At 41.7% G+C, this 25,284-nt stretch overlaps 1 protein-coding gene across 3 annotated transcripts in view; it reads right to left on the reverse strand.

Moving 5' to 3' along the window:
* abch1 (ATP-binding cassette, sub-family H, member 1) overlaps nucleotides 1-25,284 on the reverse strand; it is a 110,806-nt gene that overhangs the window by 56,976 nt on the left and 28,546 nt on the right. For all 3 annotated transcript variants that reach the window (XM_073051216.1, XM_073051214.1, XM_073051215.1), the window contains exons 2-8: nucleotides 20,624-20,775; nucleotides 20,074-20,233; nucleotides 19,731-19,885; nucleotides 15,803-15,910; nucleotides 11,047-11,140; nucleotides 2,760-2,834; nucleotides 2,522-2,678 (exon numbers count right to left, since the gene is read on the reverse strand). In XM_073051216.1, the coding sequence (XP_072907317.1) occupies nucleotides 2,522-2,678; nucleotides 2,760-2,834; nucleotides 11,047-11,140; nucleotides 15,803-15,910; nucleotides 19,731-19,885; nucleotides 20,074-20,233; nucleotides 20,624-20,745 (871 nt within the window). In that variant the 5' untranslated portion in view covers nucleotides 20,746-20,775. The remainder of the gene's footprint in view (nucleotides 1-2,521; nucleotides 2,679-2,759; nucleotides 2,835-11,046; nucleotides 11,141-15,802; nucleotides 15,911-19,730; nucleotides 19,886-20,073; nucleotides 20,234-20,623; nucleotides 20,776-25,284) is intronic.

Raw genomic sequence — 25,284 nt, forward strand, 5'->3', positions numbered from 1 at the left:
AGTTGGTGGGATGTGAGAGGAAACTAGTTAAAGGGGGTGTAGAGGGACTGGACATCCATCGTGAAAATAAGAAGATGGGGGCCAGGGAACTTGAAATCATTGAAAAGATCCATAGTGTGTGAAGTATCACGGATGTAGGTAGGAAAGGACTGAACCAGAGTTGAGGTATGCAGATACGAGTTCAGTGGGGCAGGAACAAGCTGAAATAATGGGTCTATCTGGACAAGCAGGTTTGTGGATCTTGGTTAGGACCCTACAAAGGATAGGGTTCCTATTGTCCTCACCTACCATCCCAACAGCCTCCACGTCCAACACATAGTTCTCTGTAATTTATTCCATCTCCAATGGGATCCCATCACCAAACACATCTCTCTCCCTCTCCCATCCCACTTTCTGCTTTCCACAGGGATCACTCCCTATATGACTCCCTTGTCCATTTGTCCCTCCCCACTGATCTCCCTTCCTGGCACTTCTCCTTGCAAGCAGAACAAGTGCTACACCTGCCCCTGCACCTCCTCCCTCACTACCTTTCAGGGCCCTAAACAGTCCTTCCAGGTGAGGCCACACTTCACCTGTGAGTCTGTTGGGGTCATCTACTGTGTCCGGTGCTCCTGGTGTGGCCTCCTGTATATCGATGAGACCCAACATAGATTGGGAGACTGCTTCACCGAGCACCTATGCTTCGTACGCCAGAAGCTGGAATGGCCGCCCATTTTAATTCCACTTCCCATTCCCATTCCGATATGTCAATCCATGGCCTCCTCTACTGTTGTGATGACTATAATTTGGTCCTCTCACCCAATCCATTGATATATGGTAAGTTATGAACAGCTGGGGCCTGAGAACCCTGCAAACCACAAATATAACCAGAGTAACAGCTCTTACCCAGAGTAAAAGCTAGAGTTCAAACTTGCTCCATATTTCAGTTTCTTACCGTAGATAGAGACCATTCAGCCTATTGACTACGTGCTGACTCTCAAAGTAATCCTGTCAGTTTCACTCCCCAACTTATTTCCCTTTGTTCCATTCTCCCTCTCCCTGCTTCTCTCACACACGCTCTCTTTCTCCTCTCTTGCACATGTCCACTAACTTCCCACTGATTCTCCTGTAAACCACTTCAAGCGTGGGGTAACTTTTGAATGTATTAGGTTCTTTTTAATCTACTAACCATCCACCACCACCCTGTAATGCCAAGTGACTCTTGATATCTCACTGTCTGGTCCTACTTTCCTCATCACTCTATAATTTGGGGTGCATTTCCGAAGGAAGCCAGATGAATAATATGGTTGGGGAAATCAAGGTTATTTTGGCTGAGGCATAACATCTGAGAGCCGGGAAGTGATACCAGAACTTTATTAAATACAAAATAGGATACAGCTGGGACAGCTCATATGGATCTGCTCACTGCATTGCCTAAAGAATGTGACGGCACTAGAAAGAGAATTAGAAAGGATTACCAGGACTGCAGAATGACTGGCTGGGATTTTCTTTCTCTTTAGAACAAAGCAAACTAGGAGAAATTTAACAATCTGTACAAAATGATAAGGTGCCTAGATCTGGGAAGCAGAAAGAGCCCCTTTCCCTTAGACAAGAAAGTAATAATAAGGGGCATCAAACATCAAATGCAGTGTCTTGTCTTGAAATGTTGACTTACACTGTTTGTAAGGAGGAGATTAATTTATTTTTGTCTAAAACTATGAGGAGCACGGAACACACTGCAGGAAAGAATAATAGAGGCAGAGAAACCTCACCACATTCAGCTGGTATCTGAATAAGCCTTTGTTGAGTGAGAGGCAGAGCTGAGTAGTGGGAATGGACAGGATTGCTTCATTGTTGGACATGATGACCTGTGCTGTAAGACACCAAACAACGCTGGTAAATTACCTTTTTTGACCATTCATGGGAATTCCAGCACTTATACCAGCTCCAAATGTTGCCTTTGAACTTTTCCTTCGGATAGGGGTTGAGCTTGTTTTTCATATCTTATCATATTCAGAATTAAACTAAACCATCTTTGAACTGAGGAGTTAGGGGATAGTGTCTACAGGCTTCACAGCATTACAACTAGTCCCCAGCCAAGACCTGGGAAGGTAAAAGGTAGGGAAATATGAGTCTACCTGAGCATTAAAACAAAATCAACTGGGATTTCCAGAGGTTAGAAGGGATCAGATGACAGAGTATAAGCAAATGTGATCAAGCCAACAGGCCTCAGCAGTGATGGAAATTATTCCTCAGGCTGCATCAACATGTCTGGACAATGCTGGAGACAGTTCTTGTCTAACAGCACAGGTGTATTCAACCCAGCTCTTCCCCCCACCCCCCGATCCATCAATATTCATACCTATACTTTGTTGATTAATGTGGGACATAGAACTTCCATTTATTGCTGATCAGTGTTATCCAGGGATTTCTTCTATGGCTTCAGATCCAAGGACAAACAAAGCATGCCTTCAGGAAATTCACTGTGAAAAATCAGAGGGGTACAGGGAGAGAGTGGCTAACAAATAATTTCATATCTCACCTTTAAATGTATTTTGTTCGATGTCTCCATGGAGAATTGGTAGCGTCTCCTCCTTGTCTTTCTCCCTGCAGCTTTGTTTATTTTTTTGGAAAATACCAGAGACAGTTTTTGACTGATCGGAGGTTTTACACAATTTCAGGAACACGTTCTCCAAAGACTAAAATAACCATTAGATAAACAAAGTAAGTGCCATGAAAATAGTTTGGCATAATTTACTCAATAACTACTCAGTACTTACTGACATATTGTGGAATCTTAATAAATAATCAGGAGGAGCTTCTGCAAGCAGTTTACCGTTTCTCATTAATCCAACCTGAAAAGTTAGAGAAGAAATACTTTAAATTTAAAGTTAAGTTGAGAATTCTTTTGATTGAATTTATTTTGTCGAAGCATGGAATTGGTTAAGCAGAATAAAGAGACTTCTGAGGACAGTCAACAGAATGGTAGGATTGAGAAAGTGAGGCATGCAATGAAGTATCTTAATGCATACTGACTGTATCATCTGGATTTTTTGTGTGATTTTTTGTGCTGTGTTGAATAATCTCAGGATTCTGGAGCTCTACAACCATTGTTCTTTATCCCAATGGCTCCCCCAGACTTCTACAAACAACATTACATATCAGCCATTAACTTCATGTCAGTATACTTCATCTTTAACAACCAGCACTACAATATACAAGGGAAGTACATTAAACTTAAAAGAATACTTACACACATTCACATGTATAGATTTTTAAATTTGCAGTTTTAGTGGCATCGAAGATCTTCAAGCGGGCTTCTTCAGCATTTCCAGCATGACTGACATCTTTCTAGCATCACTTTCAACATTGACTATCCATACACCTTAGGATTCACCGTGACCTCTTTCAAGTCCCAGTCAGCAACCTGCCTGCAGCTCCCTTGTGTTCTCCTGTGACTTTCACTTCAAGGACACCTAGTGACTCATAACTCGGTGTTTCATCAATTCCTGAACTTTCTGTCATCCTTCATTAAATATTCTTGGATACCCATACCATCAATGAGGTGCAAGTATTATTTCACTTTTACCCGAAAAGTCGACCTGATTGCTCTTTTCCGTTGATGCTGCCTGGCCTGCTATGTGATGCTTACAGTCTAAGCATTTATTGCTATCATTTTCATCCATCTTTTGGCCCAGATACATCACTTTTCTGCAGGGAAACATTACTTCTATTTGGAGGAAAGTTCACTAGGTGCATTTCATCTGTAAAACCTCCCCAAGTATGCAAGTGCTTTTCCTCAGTTGTTGAAGTAACTAACGTTTTCTTCGTTAAGGGACAATGAGGAATGCCCTGTAGCATCAGGTTCATCGTAGCCAGGAAGATCTTAGGAGCTGATTTTACCATGGTTTCTCCAGAATGATTCCAGCTGCTTTTGCAAACAGCCTTGCAATGGTGCCAGCCCATCACCATACCAAAAGCAGCAGCGGCAGCCTTGAAACAACAATAATCCCTTTACAGCTAAGGCTACACTACATACATAATGCCAAGAAACTGATGTGGATGAGCCAATAAATACTTTGCCTATAAAAGCAGAGTAGTGCAAATAACTCACTTCTTGACTCCCTGTGGTCTTTCTTTTAAATCATCCACAAGGCATAACTCTGGAGTATAAAGAAATGCTCTTTCCTTGTCTGGATGAGCACAGCTCCATAAATACTCATGAACTTTCAACCCATCCAGGAAAAAGCATCCACTTGTTTGGCATTGTATCAACCACCTGAAATAAACTCTCTTCACCAGCATAGCTCCATTGTCCATGATCAACAGAATGCACTGCATCCACTTTCTGTGGCTTCTTACGTTGCAGTTCCAAAAACTAGTGACCACCAACTTGCAGGATTCTCTCCAAGACACACCATCAAGCTGTTGAATTTGAGCTCGTTCCTGCTCTTATTCAAAACTTCAAAACCTTTCAGCTAATTTCCACCCACTCTCACCCTCACCTGATTACTCCCTTTTGTAAAGGATCAAAATCCATTTCAGGTAATGTGTTATCAGTATCCAACGACAAGTCCACATACTCTCACATGTCCCATTTTGTAAAGACTATTCCATTCTCTGTGACCCACCCTCATGTCAGCATTCCTGTCTCTTCTACAGGTCAATTATGTCTGTTAATTTCCCACACCCCTGGTTCCTAAGTCGTACAACAAAGAAGCAGGCCCTTTGACCTACCGACTTCAGGTTGGCCATCAAGTTCCTATCTATGCTAATCCCACTTTCCAGTGCTCAGCCTACAGCTATCTATGGCACTCCAATGCTATGTAAAGTATTCTTAGATACTACAAAAGTACCTGTCTCAAGCTGCCCCTTAGGCTGTGCATTCTAGATTTTAAACACTCTTCAGGTGAGAAAATTCTTGCTAAATCCCTCCAAAACACCTACCAAGTACCTTAAAACATGTCCTCTGAAAGGAGACACTTCTGCAACGGAGAGAATTCTATCCGTGTCGTCATAATTCCGTCCACTTCACAAACCGTGCAGAACAATGATAGGATTTCCCCCCACCTCACCCTCCTCTACACTCAAACAATTGACTATCCTCCATAATTTCCATCTTCTGAATTTGCTACCAGGCACATCAACCCATCCATTCCCTTTCAGTGTTTTGGAGGGAATGTTACTTATGTGACACTTTCATACTCATTGATTTTCACCAAAACCAGCTTGGTCCTCGCACCACTTATCCACAGAACTGCAGGAGATCCAACTGATTCCTGAGACCTAGAGACTAAAACAATTCTTCAACACGAAGCAGCAATTTACGTCTACCTTCTCCAACTTTACGTACTGCATTTAGTGCTCAACATGTGGCCTCCTGCACTGGTACCATCAAGTGGCTAGAACAGGTTCAGCAGGCCATTTATAATTGGCGCACTCTCCCCTTGGGCCAGCTAGAACTGGACAAGGGTGTAGTTTAGATTAAACATTTAAAAATTAATCCAATCGATTTAAGTAATTAAAATTTACATAAGGTTTAAATAAAAGAGTAACATTACTGAAAAATGCCAATAAGTAACTTTAAAACCAGGTAAAATAAAGCAGGTTAAGTTCTTAACTGTTTGCAATAAGATCATTGCCAGATTCAAATAAATTACCCCACTGAGACTTTGACCACCTGGTCTTAAAGCTGAGGGTCAGGCACAGAGTATGCCAGAATATTCTCTGCAGCACTAACTGGAGCACCATAAAAATGATACAGTCAGCAATGCAGCAGACAATCAAATGCACCAGTATCTGACTCCAACTTGTGTCAGTGACTGCACATGGACAGAGGACCCAGACAAACAGCTTTATTCAGTAGTTTTTGGTCTTTGATGCATCGACATTATAACTTAGATGAGACAATGAATGCTTGTTTACTCAATACAGTACTGTGCACACATACCTAGCTAAGGTGCCTAAGACTTTTGCACAGTACTGTAGTAATTTTATGCATTGCTCTGTACTGCTGCTGCAAATTAAAAGCAGAGTCCATGGCACACAAGAGTGATGATAAACCTAATTTTGATAAGGGTCTCTGTTGTGGACTGAGAGTGGGAAGGAGAGGGGAATCATGGTTGGGAAAAGGGGAAGGGAGAGGGGAGGGAGCAGAAAGTGCCAGAGAGACCTGTAATGATCAATAAACCAACTGTCTGGAATCAAATGACCTTGCCTGGTGTCTCAGGGTTGGGTGTGTCTGCACTCACACCAGCCCATGCCCTGGCAGTCCTTCTGCCACCTGTCCCACATCCCTCCTGCGACACTCCACCCTCCATATTCCCAACATCCTTTGCTCCCGCCAGATTTACACAGGCGCTCCCTGCTCCACGTTGACAAATACAGTACAATGCAAATCCTTCTGTACCCTAGCTATAAATGTCCATCTTAGACTTTTCCACTGTACTGTAGATTGGGTGAACACTTCGCAGGACATCTCTGTCAGTCCAAAATGTGAAGCTCAGATTCCAGTTCCCTGAACTTGAAACCTACCACTCACACTGTGACCCTTAGCAATTCTTGTTGCAGCACCACAGAAAGCATCCTATCTGGGTGCATCGTGGCTTGGGCTGGCAACTGATCTGCCCCTGATTGCGGGAAGCTGCAGAGTGTGTGAACATCACGGAAACCAGCCTCCCCTCCAGGGACTCCGTCTACACTTCTCACTGCCTCAGTATAGCAGCCAGCATAAAGATCCCACCCACACAGGACATTCTCTCTTCCCCCTCTCCCATCGGGCAGAAGATACAAAAGCCCTAAAGCACATACCACCAGGCTCAAGAACAGCTTCTGTTCTGTTCCACTGCTATAAGACCACCGAACATTTTCCGAGTATGACCTCACAATCTACCTTGTTATGATCTTGCATCTTATTGTTTACATGCACTGCAGTTTCTCTGTACTGTAACACTTTATTCTGTTAACGCTTTACCGTGTATTATCTCAATGTACCATTGTAATGAATTGATCTGGACGGATAATATGCAAGACAAGTTTTTCACTGTACCTCAGTACCTGTGACAATAATAAACCAACTTACCAATGTATTCATTTACCAAATAAGCCTGATGCAAACCCAACGATTGAATCAAAAAATTCAGGTAATTTTTATACTCAAATTTTATATTTTAAATAGTGAACATTCAGCTATTTTATTTCTCCTCTTCAGATTTCATTTACATTCTCCGGATTGTTTTTATTATTCACTAGCCTTTACCATACTCTTTCTCCTGGAACCACCTTCATTTATATCTTTCAATCTCTCCTGTCTCGTCCTTTGTTCAGACCTTCCCTTCTCTTCTCTGAGCTCCGCCCCCCTCCCCAATTTCACTGCAGCTGAAAACTCTACTTCTAGCTTTTCCAATTTTGATGCAAGGTGTTCAATCTGAAAGTAAACTCGTACCTAAGGTAGATCTTTCTAGCCATTTTGTTATATTTGTTAATCTTTGATCTTTGCTGGGCCAGTTGTTAGCCTCTCATAGAAGATAAACACTGATCCTGCCAGTGAAGGCCACAACCCAAGAATGAATACAATTTCAAAAGTGTAACTGGCTGTCAGTTTTTTAAATATTTTCATGGGATCACAGAATAATAGAGCAATCATTTCATTCTCCTTTGCACTTGTGTGCTGATGAATGACAGTAAACAGTCTTGAATCTTGAAGGGGGTGACATTGATCTCTGGGGCTAAGGATACAGCATGTGGGCAGATGAACCTGGGGCTGGGCAGACGAACCTGGGGCTGGAGTTGGGCAGCAGAGGCCGGGCTGGGGGGTGGGGGAGTGACGTTGACATTGCACTCACATCCAAAAACATCCACCATTCGGACATAATTTTTTAAGAATGACATAGCATTAAAATTTAGCAACATGGCCTGTAAGTAAACTGTTGCAGCTTGTTCAAAATGCAGCAACAAGAATCTTCATCGAAAAAAAATCAAAGGACATTTCACTGGTTTTGGCATCATTACACTCACTGCCCGTGTCTTTCAGGATCAATTTTAAACGACTCTTAATTGTATATAGGGCTCTGAATAATTTTTCTCCTCTGTATATTTTGCAGTGTCTGTCCGTTTACATCCCTAATCATAATCTTGGATCCGCAGATTCTGGTTTGCTTAGTCCTCCTGGAGCCAAGCATTTGAGATCTGGTGATCTTGCCTTTTGCTCTTATATGCCAGAAATCTGGAAAACTCTACTGATGGAGATGTACCAGGCTAGGACTGTGGAATGTTTCAAAACATTTCTAAAGACCCACTTTTTAAATTTGGCCTACTTACAGGATTACTTAATGTCTGTTGATGATGATTACATTTATATAATTTGGTATATTTGATTACATTTTATTCTATATATTTGTCTTCACTTATGATTTTTAATTTTGTCTCATATTTTTATGGCTATTTTGGTTTATGTTTACAATCTATGTGAAGCACTTTGAGCCTGCATCTCTATGAATGAAAGATGCAAAGTAAAGTTTGTATTATTATTATTACATTAGGAAGACATTTAAACCAGAGTTTGCTTTAGACTCTTTTGAAAATGATTCTATTGGTCTCACACCTTACTCTTCACATACTACTGCATTTTTTTCCTTTTTCTCTTCAAGTTTTCTTTTGAACTATTTAATCTTTATCCAAAACCCTATTAGGCAATGCATTCCAAATCCCAGAGCTTTTCCTCATATTGCCTGTGAATTTTATGCCAATTGGCTTAATTCTGTATGCTCTGATTATAGATCTAAAGTCACTGATAAATTTCTCTTTCTTTATACCCAAACCCTCGGCAATTTTAACCTTATATACTTGTACCAGTTGCTTAAGCAGAAAAGACATCTTGGCATCTACACCCAGTACAGTCTTCACCCAATCAAAATGGGCTGGAGTATTGCGAACAGTTCTAGTTTCCTTAATTGAGAAAAGGTATACTGGATTTGGAAATGGTGTTAAGAAGGTTCACCAGGTTGATTCTGAAGATGAGGGATTAGTTTATGAGGAGAGATTGAGTCACCTGGGATCATAATCACTGGAATTCAGAAGAATGAGAGGGAATCTTAACAGAAACATTAACTCATGAAAGAGATAGATAAAATTGAGGCAAGAAAGCTTCTTCCACTGGTAGGCGAGTCTCAAGCAAGGGGACATAGCCTCAAGATTCGATGGAATAGATTTAGAATGGAAATGAGGAGAAACTGCTTTTCACAGAGCTGTAAATCTGTGGAATTCACTGCCCAAGGAAGCAGTAGAGGCTACATCATTTAATACGTTTAAGACACAGTTAGATTTTTGCATAGCAGGGAAATAAGGGTGATGGGGAAAAGGTGGAGCTGAGTATATAGCCAGCTCAGCCATGATCTTGTTGAATGACAGAGCAGGCTCAATGGGCCAGATGACCTTCTTGACAATGGTTGCCATACACTTCTGCTGCTGTCCGGAAGCTATGAGATCATCACTGGTTGCAGCCTTCTCTGTCTCTTGTGCACTTTTCTGCAGGTGACCTGTTCCTTTGACATATACAGCATCTTCCATCTTTGTCAATAAAAGGATCACAACCGTGATAGTCATCTAATAACTGCAGCTTGCCACCTTCTTTCTTGTGGATGCCATGGTTGAATTCTTACTACAATGCCTGATTTAAAGTATGGCAGCTTCCTAGTTGTTCAGTTGTCATAGGAAATTTGCTTTTTCAACTCAACTTTCCTTCATTTCATTTTCCATTTAAAGTTTTAGACATCTGCCAACTTGTAGCTGTTGGCAGTATCATTCTGATTCAGCAGTCCATCATACTGTGCTGAGCCAGAAGTGAGCCACATACTGGTCTTTTTTTTGTCTGCCGAGTAACTGTGATATACAAACTCACCTGCAATATTTTAAGCACTATTGTCTGTTACAACTTTATCTGAAATACTGCTTCTGGCAAAGTGAGCATTCAGCTAGACAGAAGCTGCTGAAGATGTGTTTGAACTGAGGTAATCTATTCCAGAAAGCTGAAAAAATAATTGACTGCCACTAGCACTTTCAATGGACTACTTCCTGTCACATTCTGTGACCTATATGACTTAGCAAGTCATATAATATTTGTCTTTCAGCTACCTACAAGCCTGCTCTGTAGACATCTTCCATCCTGGCAACACACACTAGTGTCTGATCTCAAAAAGCTTGAGAACACAGCCCAGTCTATCATGAAAGCCATCCTCCCCCTCCATTGTCTCTTTCTATGTTTCCCACTGCTTCAGCATAAACAAAGATTTCTCCCACCCCAGTCATCTCTCTTCTCGGTTGAGCAGAAAGTACAAAAGCTTGAGAACATATAATTGAGGACAGTTTCTGTCTCACTGTGACAAAACTCTTCAACGGACCTCTTGTACGATGAAGGACTCCTGGTCTCCCAATCTACCTCCTTGGGGCCCTTGCATCTTATCTACCTACACTGCATTAGCTTCGTAACAGTAACACACTATTTTCTGCATTCTGTTTTCCTTCTGTACCACCTTCCTGTACCAATCAATGGAATATTTGTCTGGATGGCATGTTGACCAAGCTTTTCACTGTATGTCAGTATGTGACAATAATAGTCCATTTATCAATTGCTGTTTTATCATGAGAAGGTGCATGATGGCATCCAGTTTCCTACAGGATGGATAAGGGATAGAGAGAGATACGTGGATGGCTAAGTGATGATAGTGAATAAAGCAATTGAAATATGGGAATAAGATGGTTTGGAGGGGAATGGGGATACTAACTGCTTAGAAATCTGTAACTTCACAGCTTCCAAAAATTTCAACTAAAGTAGCAACACATGGGCTGCAGCTTCATATATTTGCACCAACTTGCATCTGTGGAACAGTTGACCCACTGCCTTTAACATTACAAATTTATACATCAGATTGTGCAACATCATTTACACACTCTTGCCATTTCCAATGGCTGAAAAAGTTTACACAATATAAATTTTAGTTAATTATAAATAATCAAAATATTCATGAAATGAGGAATACATTTTCCATAAAAACAAAAGCAAAACCCTACCAGGTCAGCTTGTCTGGCCTCTTCTATGTAGTGTGTTGTTATGATCACTGAAGTCCTTTGATCTTTAACTATGTCTACCAAATGTTGCCAAATCCTCCAGAGATAAAAAGAGAAGGGGTTAATAAAATGTCACGGTTTAAATACCTGCAGAAATACATTTATTAATAATTTGAGACAAAGTCGCATTTCACGCATATTTTAATTGTTAATGAAAAGCCATTAAATTGTCAGGAAACAAGGTAATAACTGAAAAATACAAACTATATTTTATCACTAACAAAGGAGTGTACATTCTGAGGTTGGATCCATAGTTTCTCCCAAACAATATTCCAGCTTTGGCCAAGAAATGAGGAGGTCACTGCTTCTAATCTCCACTGCTGAATTTGTGTGCAGACACTGAACATAAAAGCACATGATGTGATGAGGTACTCATCTGAGTCAGGCAAGCCATCATTTACCTCTACATCCACTAAGTAGGGAGATGGACGAGAGCAAACTGATTAATACTTTACTTTATTGTCGCCAAACAATTGATACTAGAGCGTACAATCATGACAGCGATATTTGATTCTGCGCTTCGCGCTCCCTGGAGTACAAATCAATAGTAAATATAATAAAAATTTTGAATTATAAATCATAAATAGAAAATAGGAAAGGGAAAGTAAGGTAGTGCAAAAAAATTAAAAAGATTAATCGAGGTAATACCAAACTACTGCTCTCTTTTGGATGTCTGTTCAACAGCTGAGCACGCTGCATTTTAAAATCTGAAAATCATACAGCACAGATGAAGTCAATTCTTCCCACTGTTTCTGTATCAGCTCTTTGGTAAACCTTTACAATAAGCCTCTCCTCTGATCTTTCCCCATAGTCTAGTATATTTTCTCCCTTTCAGGATTTATCCAGTTCCATTACTACAAAGTCTGCTTTCATTTTTCTTTTGTATTCCTTCTTAAAGCAAACTGCTACACAAAATAAATTCTCTTCATCTCGCTTCTGGTTTCAAATTAAGATGTTCTGTTTCCTCATATGCCTCACATTATGTTTCTGCTATTTTAAGTGTGAATGCTGCATGGATATTCTCCAGCATGCTGACTCACCATCTTGAACCTTACTTTCCTCCTGGCTAGGGTTCAGACTCAGTTTATTTATCTTAACATACTCCCCAGACTCTTTCACCACCAGCCTCCAGTCCCCAACCCTCCAGTCAATCACTCCCCGATGTTCCTGTTTGTTAGTGTCTAGGTACAAAGGTGTCAATCACACCCTGACACTTACTCACAGGAGGATGTTAATGAAGAAGTGGATACTTAAAATAACCTTGCCTGTGCTGAGCAACTGAATTCAAAAGCAGAGGATATTTTGAAATAGTAAGTGGAAATGCCTTTGTGAACATGTACAGGCAGCAGGGAAGATCTGAAGAAAGGTGAACTCCAATCCTTAAATCAAAGTGTGGTAAACTCTGTTGACCACATCCTAATTCACATCTAGTCACAGTAACCCACTACCATTGTGCATGCTGGCCCACACCGGCTCACTGATATCAAATCCTTCCTTTGCTTCATCCACTCCAGCTTCACTCACTCTTAACTGCAAACTTTATCCACTCCAACTTTTCTGATCCTAACTGCAAACTTCATGCACTTTAATTTCTCTGTAACTGCAAACTTCTCACACTCCAGCTGTAAATTTCATCTAATCTAAATTTCTCCAGTCCCACAACCCTCTTCAATACTCTCCACAAACCCTTTCTGTTTAAGGATCTCATATCTGAAATATTTCTCTCTCCACAGATGTTGCCTGACTTGCCATTGCTTCCAACATCCCTTGTTCATATAACACACTTCAATGTCTGGACGAAAACAGTATGGACTTGTTTAGCCAAGATTTATTGCTTCATCAGTGGAAGCTACCTTCACCAGCCCAAGCCCCAAACAGTTGAAGCTCTCTGATTTTCTTTTCTCATTTAAGATGTTCTTTGAAATCCTTCAGTCATTTTCCCAAACACTTAATGTGGCTCCACGTCAAATTCTTTCTGACAACAGTCTGGATGTTTTGATTTATTAACAGGATCACAGAAATCCAAGTTGCTGTTGTTTTTGTAAATCATCTCATACTCCTGGCATGTTTCTTAGCCCCTCCAACATTTATCCCTGCAAGTGGGAAGTGCTTCACCTCCTCCCTCACCTCCATTCAGGGCACCATCAGCCCCTACAGGTGACCGCAGACCCCTCTACATTGGCGAGACATGGCTTAACTTGGAGGACTGCTTTGCTGAGCACCTCTGCTCCATCCACCAAAAGCAGAACTTCCCCGTGGCCAAGCATTTTAATTCCAATTCTCATTCCGATATGTTGGTCTGTAGTCTCCTCTTGTACCATGATGAGGACATCCTCAGGGCGGAGAAAGAACAGCTTATAATTCTGTCTGGGTAGCCTCCAACCAGATGGTATGAATATTGATTTCTCCTTTCAGTAAGAATAATTCCTCCCCCTCCCCTCTTCTATACCCCACTCAGGCCTCTTACTTTTTTATCTGCCTACCACCTCCCCCTGGGTCCCCTCCTCCTTCCCTTTCTTCTATGGGCCACTCTCCTCTTCTATCATATTCTTTCCTCTCCAGCCCTTTATTTTTCCTACCTACCTGGCTTCACCCCTCACCTTCTAGCTGTCCTCCTTCCCCTCCCCTTTTTATTCTGGCATCTTCCCCCTTCCTTTCCAGTCCTGAAGAAGGGTCTCAGCCCGAAACGTTGACTATTTGTTCATTTCCATGGATGCTGCCTGACCTGCAAAGTCCCTCCAGCATTTTGTGTGCGTTGTTTTGGATTTCCAGCATCTGCAGAATTTCTCTTGTTTATGTTTACGTGGGATCTGTTGCCTAGTATCCACCGGTCAGCTCATCAGCTAGAGTCTAAAATTATATCCAGACACCACCATTTAGAGGAAACACCAAGGCCTTGGACAAGGTGAAGAAATAATTTACTAGCACGTTGCCACTGATATGAGCAGAAACTAAAAATGTATTGCTGCTCTCCTTAAAGAGATCAATGAGGAAGAAAACTGTAGACTGCAAAATGATATCAGGTGAGAAGAAAAATGATAAATAGAACTCAGAAACAGAAAAGAATGTGAGGTACCGAGTTTGGTAAAGGGCACAAGGGAAGGGAGTGTGCAGTAAATGAGAGGAAACTGTGCAATGTAGAGGAACCTGAGGACCTTAGGGTCAATGAACTGAGATCCCTGAAGGTACCAGATGGTGAAGTAAGCATACAGGGTTGCTTGCCTTAATTGGGCAGGGGATAGATTGCAAGGACAGGGAGACTGGAATGAATAAAATCACAACTAGCCACAGATCACGTAGTGCATCCTCTTTTGGTCACCAATCCACAGGAAAGGATGGGGCAGGATTAGAGATGCTGCAGAGGCCAATTGCAAGAAATTGAATGTTAGAGAATTATAGACTGGAGTTGTTCTCTTTGGAAAAGAGGAAAGGAGACCTATGTGCTGCCACATCATTGGCCATGAAGATCAATGGAACTGCAGATGCCAGAAATCTGAAATAAAAACAGAAAATGCTGGAAATACTCAGACAGATCAGGTTGCATCTCCAGAAGGAGTGAAAAACAGAGTTAGTACTTCAGGGCAAAGGCTTTGTCTGCAAAAGTATCTTCAACCTTGAACTTTTGCTCTGTGAAGGGAGACCTCATGAAGGATGGTGATGGGGGAAAGAGGATGAGACAATTTTCAGTGGCAGCCTGGTCAGAGGAAGGATAGCAATTTAAGATCATTGGTAAGGGAATCAAATACAACATCAGGGATGTGTTTGAGAACAGGAATGCACTCCTGCAAATACAGCAAAAGCAGAGTGAAGAAAGACAATCACATACCAAATGAGGCACATAGGAATTCTTGTGTTCAGCAAATGGTCATCCATGAAAGTGACTGCAAATAGAGTCATTGGCCAGGAAGACAGATTTGGGATTTCAACCACAGCAGCTTTTCAACTTGTGGTTCTCACTCAAAGTTATTGACATTTTTCTCTGTTTGTTGATGAGGAATATAGCAAGATGTTGCAGAGTCTAACACATGGTGTGGATGCTGTTGCACTGGAATGCCATAGAATAGATCATGTGCTTCCACAGCAGAAGTCCCAGGACTCAGGAGGAGCTTCAGTCAATGGCTTTAAACATTGGTGGGGGTGCCTGGGGTATTACAGATGCATCTTCAACTCTGCCTTCTTCACCTCCAACTTGCACAGTCTCTTACACGCTCTGAGCCACGGTTGACCACTCAGGAAGCACAAGAATATTAGCTTAAATGGAACTGTGAACTTAAGGGTAGGTATAGAAAAGAAAGTAGAGAACAGTTGATAACTACATTAACAACAACATACTTTTATATAAAATCTTCAACATTGTAAAACATCGCAACACAATACCAGGAGAGTTATCAAAAAGTTGACAGCAGTCTAAGTAAGGTGATAATGACACAGATGACCAAAATGAATAGACTTGAACATGAGCTTGTAAGGAAGGAGGAGAGCTGGATGTCTGGACAGGTTTAAGAAGGAATCTCACACCACAGGCCTTGCCATCTGGAGACTAGTGGTAGAGAAATGAACTTCACAACTCCAGAAGTTTCCAATTGATTGTACGTAGTTTTGGAAGGTTTCCTCAATTTCTGTTAACATAATTGATTGGAGGAAGCTGCCTTTTGGATGACGGCAGGAGTTCTGAAGCCAAGCTACACATGTTTAATACCTGGCTCGTAGTACTGGGTCCACTCCAACAGTTGGCTCATCCAGTAAGAGGAGCTGTGGCTCCTGGAGCAGGGCAGCAGCCAGAGACACTCGCCGTTTCTGCCCACCACTGAAAAAGAGTTACAAGACACGTCAAGACATGGGAACAGAATTAGGCCATATGGCCCATGGAGTCTGCTCTGCCATTCCATCATGGCTGATCTGCTACCCCTCCCAACCCCATTGTCCTGCCTTCTCCCCATAACTTTAGACGCCCTTATTAATCAAAAAGCTATCAACCTCCACTTTAAATTTACCCAATGATTTGGCCTCCACAACCATCAGTGCCGATGAATTCCAGAGATTCACCACCCTCTGGCTAAAGAAATTTCTCCTTATCTCTATTCCAAAAGGACATTCTTCTATTATGAAGCTGTACCCTCTGCTCCTAGATTCCCCAGGATAGGAAAACATCTTCTCCACATCCACTCTATGTCAGTCTATCAATATTCAAAAGGTTTCAATGAGATCCCCCAAAAGTGTCAAGCCAACAGTTTGTTCTCTGGATAGTGCTATGGTACTGCTCTGATATAATTTCAAGGTAACTGGATTCTTGTAATTCCACAAGCTGGCAGTGTGTATGTTAAGTGTATCAGCTGCTTTTAACTACAAGAAAATCCACTGATCTCAGTTAATCATGCCGTCTTTGAAGTGTCAATGGATTCCACTGTCACAGAAGGAATAAAAGTTAAGTTGAGAGGAGACAGAAGATCTGTGCAGTTTTAATACCTGATTTAGGATTTAATGGATTTCAAGCATCCATTGAAGTTTGTTCAAACACCTGAAATTTGACAGTAGTGCTGGAAAATAAAAATAAGAAAAAAACTGCAGATGCTGGAAATCTGAAATAAAAACAGAAATTGCTGGAAACACTGGTCTTCAGCCTGAAACATTTATTGATAAATTGATTGATTGATTGGGATGCAGTATGGAGTAAGCCCTCTGGCTCTTCAAACCCTGCTGCCCAGCAACCCTCCAATTTAATCCTAGCCATGTCATGGGACAACGTACAATGACTAATTAACCTACCAACTGTGGATTGTGAGAGGAAACTCATGCAGTCATGGGGAGAATGTACAAACTCCATACAGGCAGCGGCAGAAAACTCCATTTTCTTTTCACAGATGCTCCCTGACTGTTGAATGCTTCCAGCATTTTCTGTTTCACTGCTGTGCTTCAACTCTCATTTTTAAATCATTTGCAACTTAACGCTGCACTTTAGATCTTTTGCACATGGACTTATTTTTTGTTGCTTTGGTTCAAAATTTGTCCTCCTTATAAGACTTAAACACACGAGATTCTGCAGATGCTGTAAATCTTGAGCAACAGACACAAAATGCTGGAGGAACTCAGCAAGTTGGTCAGCATCTATGAAGGGGAAGCCCTGATGAAGGGTCTTGGCCTCAAATATCAGCTGTTTATTTTTCCAGCATTTTGCTCATTACAAAACTGTCTAGAATGCCAAATTCCTTTTCACTCAGGTCTATGGTAATGATTATTTTTGTAGAAGGCCAATCATCTGGGCCCCAGGTGTTCCTCAGGCCAGTTGTGCAAGCCTCAACCATCTTTAATTCCCTTTATCAGGAGGTCTGAGACGGGTGAATTCAATTAATTTCCAACTTGGCTAATAAGGCAGACCTTGCCTGCATGCAGTGAGATCTGAACATTCAAGCCAGGCTTTTTTTAAATAAAGATTTGTGTCAGTATAAAGATCTTTATCACCAATAGCCAATTGCCTCTTGAGAAGCTGGAGAAAACTGAATGAGATGCTCTGCAATTTTAGGGGATTTTATGAGTCAGCCAGATAGGTCTGATAGGAACATTGAAGAAGGGCAGCAAGTAACTTTGCCAACACACATGTGGCAGGCAATGACCTTCCTTAGGCATAAGCCACCATTGTCAGATCCCCTAACACCAACATACTAGGGTTTACACAGGTTAAAAACCAACTGAACCAGTCACAGAAGTGCCATGGTTGCATGGCTGGGCATCCTGTATTGAACAACTCACTTCCTGACAGCCCAAGAAGCTTCACACTGTCAACAAGGCGCAAATTAGGAACATGATGAAATACTCTCCACTTCTGTTAATGAGTGCAACTCCAACAACTCTCAAGCAGTACAGGATCAGAAATAAATTTATTTCATTGACACATGATGTGAAAATTGTTATTTTGTGGCAGCAGTACAGTGCAAAGATTTGAATTTACTACAAATTACAAATTATCTTGGAACGTTGTGTTAACCAAGAGAAGAAATTGCTGGAAATTCATATGAAAGGCCAGGCATTAAAACTGCAGTCAAATGTTCCTTCTTTGCTGCGTGCACACTTCCATTCCCACCCGTGGTAGGGAAATCCACTGACAATCCAATAACAGGTTTGGACTTTCTTGCAGTTGAACCCATCTGATATATTTAACATACAAACCAGCTTATAGAGTTAGAAGAATCCTGTTGATATGTGGTAATATTGGCAGATAAGATAAAGGAAGCTGAAAATATTTTGTGCGTATATTAAGAGTAAGAGGGTAACTAGGGAGTGGGTATATCCCTTTAAGGATCAGTGTAGTCATCTATGTGCGGAGCCACGTGAAATGAGCAAAGTCTTAAGGGAATACTTCTCGTCTGTATTTTATGCGGAGAGGGACATGGAAGGTAGTGAGTTCAGGGAAGAAGGTAGAGTTATCATGGAACATTTGCACACTACAAAGGAGGAACTGCGAGAACATAACTGGGCTTGACGTGCATAAAGGTGGATGAATCTCCAGACCTGGTCAATAGTGGACAGCGAAGGTGGTTGTCTAAGGTTACAATGGGATATTGAACAAATGGGGAAGTGGGCAGAAGAATGGCAGATGGAATTTAACTCAGCCAAGTGTTATTGTACATAAGGGTACAAGTACATGGATTCCTGAAAGTAGTCACACACATACTTATTTGTAGTCTACTCTACCACCAATCTTGGTATCACCTGAAAATGTACTAGTCCATGCCACCTACTTTTCTATCCAAAGCATTAATATATATGATCAACAATTGAGGACTGAGCACTGATCCCTGTGGCACACCACTGGTCACAGGCCTAACTTGTCTTCATCAGCTGTGGCATTGAGTACAAGAATGGGATGTCATGTTACATTGTATAAAACGCTGGTTATACTACGTGGAGTATTGTATGCAGTTCTGGTGAGCTAAAGAGGGTGTGCAGAAAAAGAATCATGAGTTGCTTGTTTTGGAGGGCTTGTGTACCAAGAAGAGATTAGATAGGATGGGATTGTTTTCTTTAGAGTAAAAATGGTTAAGGGGTGACCTTGTAGAGGTTTGTTACATCATGAGGGACATAGATATGGTAAACAGTCAAAGACCATTTCCAGAGAGGGAGGTCTAAGATAAGAGGGCTTTGGTTTATGGTGAGAGGGAAATGACTTATGGGGGAATCTGAGGAATAAATTGTCACACAGAGTGTGGAGTGTTTCTGGAACAAACTGCCAGAGGAAGTGCTAAGAGCAGATACAATTACAACATTTAAAAGACATTTAGATAGGCAGATGGATAGTAAAGGTTCAGTGGGATCTGAAGCATATGCAGTCAAATGGGACGAGGGTAGATACACCCTCGTGAACGTGTTTGGGCTGAAAGACCTGTTTCTGTGTGGTATAACTGAGTATCCAAGACAAAAGCCCATTTGACCATAAACAATTAAGAAAATAGGAACTCTCATTGATACAATCCTTTGTTAAAACTATCAATATAAAGGATGAACAAAAGCCCACATTTTGGATCACCAAGTTATATACCTGGGTTAGGGAATTAGGAAGAACAATTCTCCTTGGAGAAGTGTTGTTCTATTAATTTGTGTCTGCTTGTCCTAAAACAAAGTGCTTTGCATACCTGAGATTCTTTATAAGCATGTTCTTATCATGAAGATCAAGGAAGTCAACCAGGAAAGAGAGACGGGCTTCGATATCTTTACTGTTCATCCCATGTATGCGGCCAAAGAAGCGAAAGGTGTCAGTGATGCTAAACTCATTGTACAGTGCTAGCTCCTGTGTGAAATTATAAAGAAGTTTTTATTCATATGCAATTATTTGGAAATAAATTTCAGTCCAATTTCCCAGAATCATTGGATAAAACAGTGGAGTAGGACTATACTATCAGCTCAGTCCAGTTAATCTCACACATCCACTCTTCCCCCAGTTATTTCAAAGCCAGCGAAGTACCTTGGATATTATACCTGTGGCATGTATCCCACCATCCTGCCTGGAACCCCATGGCCTGGAAATGCTGGAGGTTTCCCCAGAACTGTAATCCGACCCCTCGAGATGCGTAATCTTCCCAAGACACACCGGAGGAATGTGGTTTTCCCACAGCCACTTGGACCAAGCAGCCCAAATCTGCGTGGAAGAGGAGATTTACATGATCAGCAGTGCACACTCTTCTTCCTCATGACGCATAGACTAGGCCGAATGGTACAGCAACCGGAGAAGTTCTCTCATTTCTTTGTGGTCTTCAGGAAACATACCTCAAACACTAGATTACGCCATGGTTATCAGGAAATTCAGAGTGTTTCAGGACAGGGTGTGGCGAGGAGCAGTGAAAGGAAGGAGACTGAGGAGCATTGAAGTTTAAGAAGGTGGGAGAGGAGGAGAAAAAGAAAGGTGGGTGAGGTTGAGAGAGAGAAGCAGATATACTGTTAAGGTAGGCCAGGGGCAGAAATTTCATCCTACAGTGCCCTCTGAAAGGAGGTTGTTAATGAATTCAAACCAACATGGTAATATACTTACATCTGACCTTGTGGCAAAGTGAGCCTAAGATTATCAAGTACAGTCAGCTTCCCATAGGACAGGCAGACACCCCTACACTCGACAGCAAGCAGGCTGAAGTCTTCGGCTGCAGCAGGATCCATTGGTAGGATGATGTTATTTCAAGAAAATAACTGGAATTAAAACAAAAGAAGCTGAAATACATATTTCAGTTGAATTTAGAACAAGTCAAGTTAAGTCACTTTTTATTGTCATTTCAACCATAACTGCTGGTACGGTACACAGTAAAAATGAGACAGCGTTTTTCAGGACCATGGTACTACAAGAAACAGTACAAAAACTACACTGAATTACGTAAAACAACACAAAAAAAACTACACTAGACTACAGACCAACCAAGGACTGCATAAAGTGCACAAAACAGTGTAGGCATTACAATAAATAATAAACAGGACAATAGGCACCGTAGAGGACAGTGAATTGGTGTCGGTCCAGGCTCTGGGTATTGAGGAGTCTGATGGCTTGGGGGAAGAAATTGTTATATAGTCTGGTCATGAGAGCCCGAATGCTTTGGTGCCTTTTTTCCAGATGGCAGGAGGGAGAAGAGTTTGCATGAGGGGTGCATGGGGTCCTTCATAATGCTGTTTCCTTTGCGGATGCAGCGTGTAGTGTAAATGTCCATGATGGCTGGAAGAGAGACCCCGATGATCTTCTCAGCTGACCTCACTATCTGCTGCAGGGTCTTGTGATCCGAGATGGTGCAATTTCCGAACCAGGCAGAGATGCAGCTGCTCAGGATGCTCTTGATACATCCTCTGCAGAATGTGGTGAGGATGGGGGGGTGGGAGATGGACTTTCCTCAGCCTTCGCAAAAGTAGAGACGCTGCTGGGCTTTCTTTGCTCTGGAGCTGGTGTTGAGGGACCAGGTGAGATTCTCTGCCAGGTGAACATCAAGAAATTTGGTGCCCTTAACGATCTCTACCGAGGAGCCGTCGACGTTCAGCAGGGAGTGGTCGCTCCGTGCCCTCCTGAAGTCAACAACCATCTGTTCTGTTCTGTTCACATTCAGAGACAGGTTGTTGGCTCTGCACCAGTCTGTCAGCCGCTGCACCTCCTCTCTGTATGCTGACTCATCGTTTCATTCTTCCTGATGAGACCCACCACGGTTGTGTTATCGGTGAACTTGATGATATGGTTCGAGCTGTGTGTTGCAGCACAGTCATGGGTCAGCAGTGGACTGAGCACCCAGCCCTGGGGGGCCCCCGTGCTCAGTGTGATGGTGTTGGAGATGCAGCCTCCAATCCGGAGATAGGTAGGAGGAGGGATGAGGTTCTGCAAAGTGAGTTCAGGGATGCTAAGTTAAAGAATGGAACCTCCAGGGTTGTGACCTCAGGTTTGTTACCTGTGCCACTTGCTAGTGAGGTCAGGTGAGATTCTCCGCCAGATGAACAACAAGAAATTTGGTGCTTTTAACGATCTCTACCGAGGAGCTGTCGATGTTCAGCAGGGAGTGGTCGCTCTGTGCCCTCCTGAAGTCAACAACCATCTCTTTTGTTTTGTTCACATTCAGAGACAGGTTGTTGGCTCTGCACCAGTCCATTAGCTGCTGCACCTTCTCTCCGTAAGCTGACTCGTCATTCTTGCTGATGAGACCCACCATGGTCGTGTCATTGGCGAACTTGATTGTGTTGATTGTGTGTTGCAGCACAGTCATGTGTCAGCAGCGTAAACAGCAGTGGACTGAGCACACAGCCCAGGGGGACCTGTGCTCAGTGTGATGGTGTTGGAGACGCTGCCTCCGATCTGGACTGACTGAGGTCTCCCAGTCAGGAAGTCTAGGATCCATTTGCAGAGGGAGGTGTTCAGGCCAAGTAGGCTCAGCTTTCCAATCAGTTTCTGAGGGATGATTGTGTTGAATGCTGAACTGAAGTCTATGAACATCATTCGAACCCACGTGTCGTTTTGTCCAGGTGGGTTAGGGCCAGGTGGAGGGCCAAACATTAATTGTGGAAGAGCATGCAATGAAAAGTTAAAAATTAATGTGCTAAATACTGACATATTTCCTTCCAGTGGATGACCAGTTAATTCAAAATTCCTGAAATTGGATAATATGGCAAAAAGTGAATCATTTCAATTTCTATCCACCTCTTCAAACACTATTTTTTAACATTAGCTCCAAAATATGATAATTATTTATTTCATCCACCAATTAGTTTTATTTTCAAAAAGAAACACCAAGCAGGGGTTCCCAACCTGGGGTGCCCGGACCTTTGCTGAATGGTATTGGTCAATGGTATAATAAAGGTTGAGGACCCTTGAACCTAGAGCTTCATGATGGACTGATGGACACAAATTCCTTACGTAAATGTAAAACAAATTGTGTCCATGCAAATTAGTCAAGCTAACCTCACTTTCCTATAACTTATATCAGATAGTAAACTCAAACAGAAATCAGAAAGAAATTAAGGCAAGTTCATGCAAAATCACAGTTAAAAATTAGTCCAATCCTTTAGATACTCCAGAATTCACTGCTCCACACTGACCACTTTTGACCCAGTGTGACCTTTTGTTCTATCAATCCTATTTTTCCTTCTGTCTCTTTTACCTGCAATCTTCACAGCAAAAATCTAAATCTTACAGACTCTGGGAATTGAGAGACAAAATAGTAAAGGCTGGATATACTCAGCAGATCAGGCAGGATCGATAGAGAGAGTAACTGGCAATTAAACATAAAAGTCAATCCTCACATTCTGAAGACACTATTCTTGTAGCTTTGTAGCTTTCTCACCTGTTAGTCATAACCTCCTGCTTCCAAAATCAATCCAGGTTCTGAGGTCATATTCTAGACTGTAATTTAACCCCAGAACTGCTCATTTTTGCCCTGAATTCTGACTGAAGGAGACATTACCTGATCCATTTACCCACTCTGGTAGCCAAAAGGAACCTTGTACAACTATTCCAAAGTGAGCAAGGAAGTCTTTTTACAAATGAGAGAAAATCTGCAGATGCTGGAGATCTGAGCAACACACACAAAATGCTGGAGGAACTCAGCAGGCCAGGCAGCATCTATAGAAAAGAATATAGTTGATGCTCCGGGCCGAGACCCTTTGGCAGGACTGGAGAGGAAAAGCTGAGGAGTAGATTTAAAAGGTGGGTGAGGGGAGAGAGAAGCACAAGGCGATAGGTGAAATCTGAAGGGGAAGGGGTGAAGTAAAGAGATAGGAAGTTGATTGGTGAAAGAGATACATGGCTGGAGAAGGGGGAGTCTGATAGAAGAGGCCAGATGGCCATGGGAGGAAGAAAAGGCCGGAGGCAATGGACGGGCAATGAGATAAGGTGAAAGAGGGAATAGTGAAGGAGGAAGGGGGCATACAGGAAGTTTGAGAAATCGATGTTCATGCTATCAGGTTGGAGGCTACCCAGACAGAATATAAGATGATGCTCCTCCAACCCAAGCGTGGCCTCATCATGACAATGGAGGAGGCCATGGATATACATATCGGAATGGGAATGCTCAGAAGGACCTGGCCATTGAGGACTAACATGAGATGACTCAAAGGTTGTCAGTCTTTGGAATTCTCTGTGTGAAAGGTGTGGCTATTCAGTGGCTGAGTGCATTCCAAAATGATTGTGTGAAACAAGGCATGTCAGGATCAGCAGGAAATGGAAATAAGTTTTAAGATTTTTCATAAAAATTGGAATGGTTTTGAGATACTTGGGAAATCTGTTGGTATCTATAGAGAGGGAAATAGAATTAACGTTTCAGATTGGTGATGCTTCTTTGGAACTTAGATTTGGTATGTTATTTCCAAAGAACAGAGCAGGACTGAAAATCTGAGTTCTGCTCCTATTTCTTTGTTTCCTGATTGGCATTTATTCTCAATCTGTATTTATAATGTAAAAATTTATTGCTATAAGCCACAGAGAATAAACAATATGTGTATATTCGTTTACACAAACTACCTCTAGCCAGTGGGTAGTTTATTCCATATTAGCTTGGAATAGTTGCTGTACTATGCCACCAAGTGAATTTATTGGGTACTGCAAATGCTGTGTTCATGCAAAGTCCATTCAAAGTTAAAGGTTCAAAGTAAATTTATTATGAAAGCGCATATATATCACCATATACAACCCTGGGATTCATTTTCTTGTGGGCGTTCACAGTAAATATAAGGGAACACAATTGGATCAATGAAAGGCTGCACCCAATGGCAAACAATGAATGTGCAAAAGACAACAAACTGCAAATCCAAAAAGAAGAAGAAAAAGAAGACATAATAAGAAATCTTTAATGTTGTTATCTTGACTACTAAAATGCATGCTCCATAGTCACGGTTTATTGAAGTTCTTAATACACCCAATACTTGTGAGGTTCCAACAACATCTGATGGTGTATTTTAATCACCCTATCTATTAACAACCAACAAAGAATAACCACCATTATCAAGATAAACCAAGGCATTTTCCTGTGCTACTCTCTAAGCCCACTGTAGTTTTGTCTAGCTTTAAACCTGCTCTCTAATTTACTGAATCAGATGAAAATAGGTATTAAATCAGAAACAACTAAATGAATTATACCTTGACACACCTTCTATACCTGGGCAATTTCAAATTATATGCTCCTTCGTCAGTAAAGCTAAAGCAATTAATTCAAATAGTAGAGCTATTTGCTAAAGGTATAA

The sequence above is a fragment of the Hemitrygon akajei genome, chromosome 7 (genome assembly GCF_048418815.1).
Source record: "Hemitrygon akajei chromosome 7, sHemAka1.3, whole genome shotgun sequence".
NCBI classification, from domain to species: domain Eukaryota; kingdom Metazoa; phylum Chordata; class Chondrichthyes; order Myliobatiformes; family Dasyatidae; genus Hemitrygon; species Hemitrygon akajei.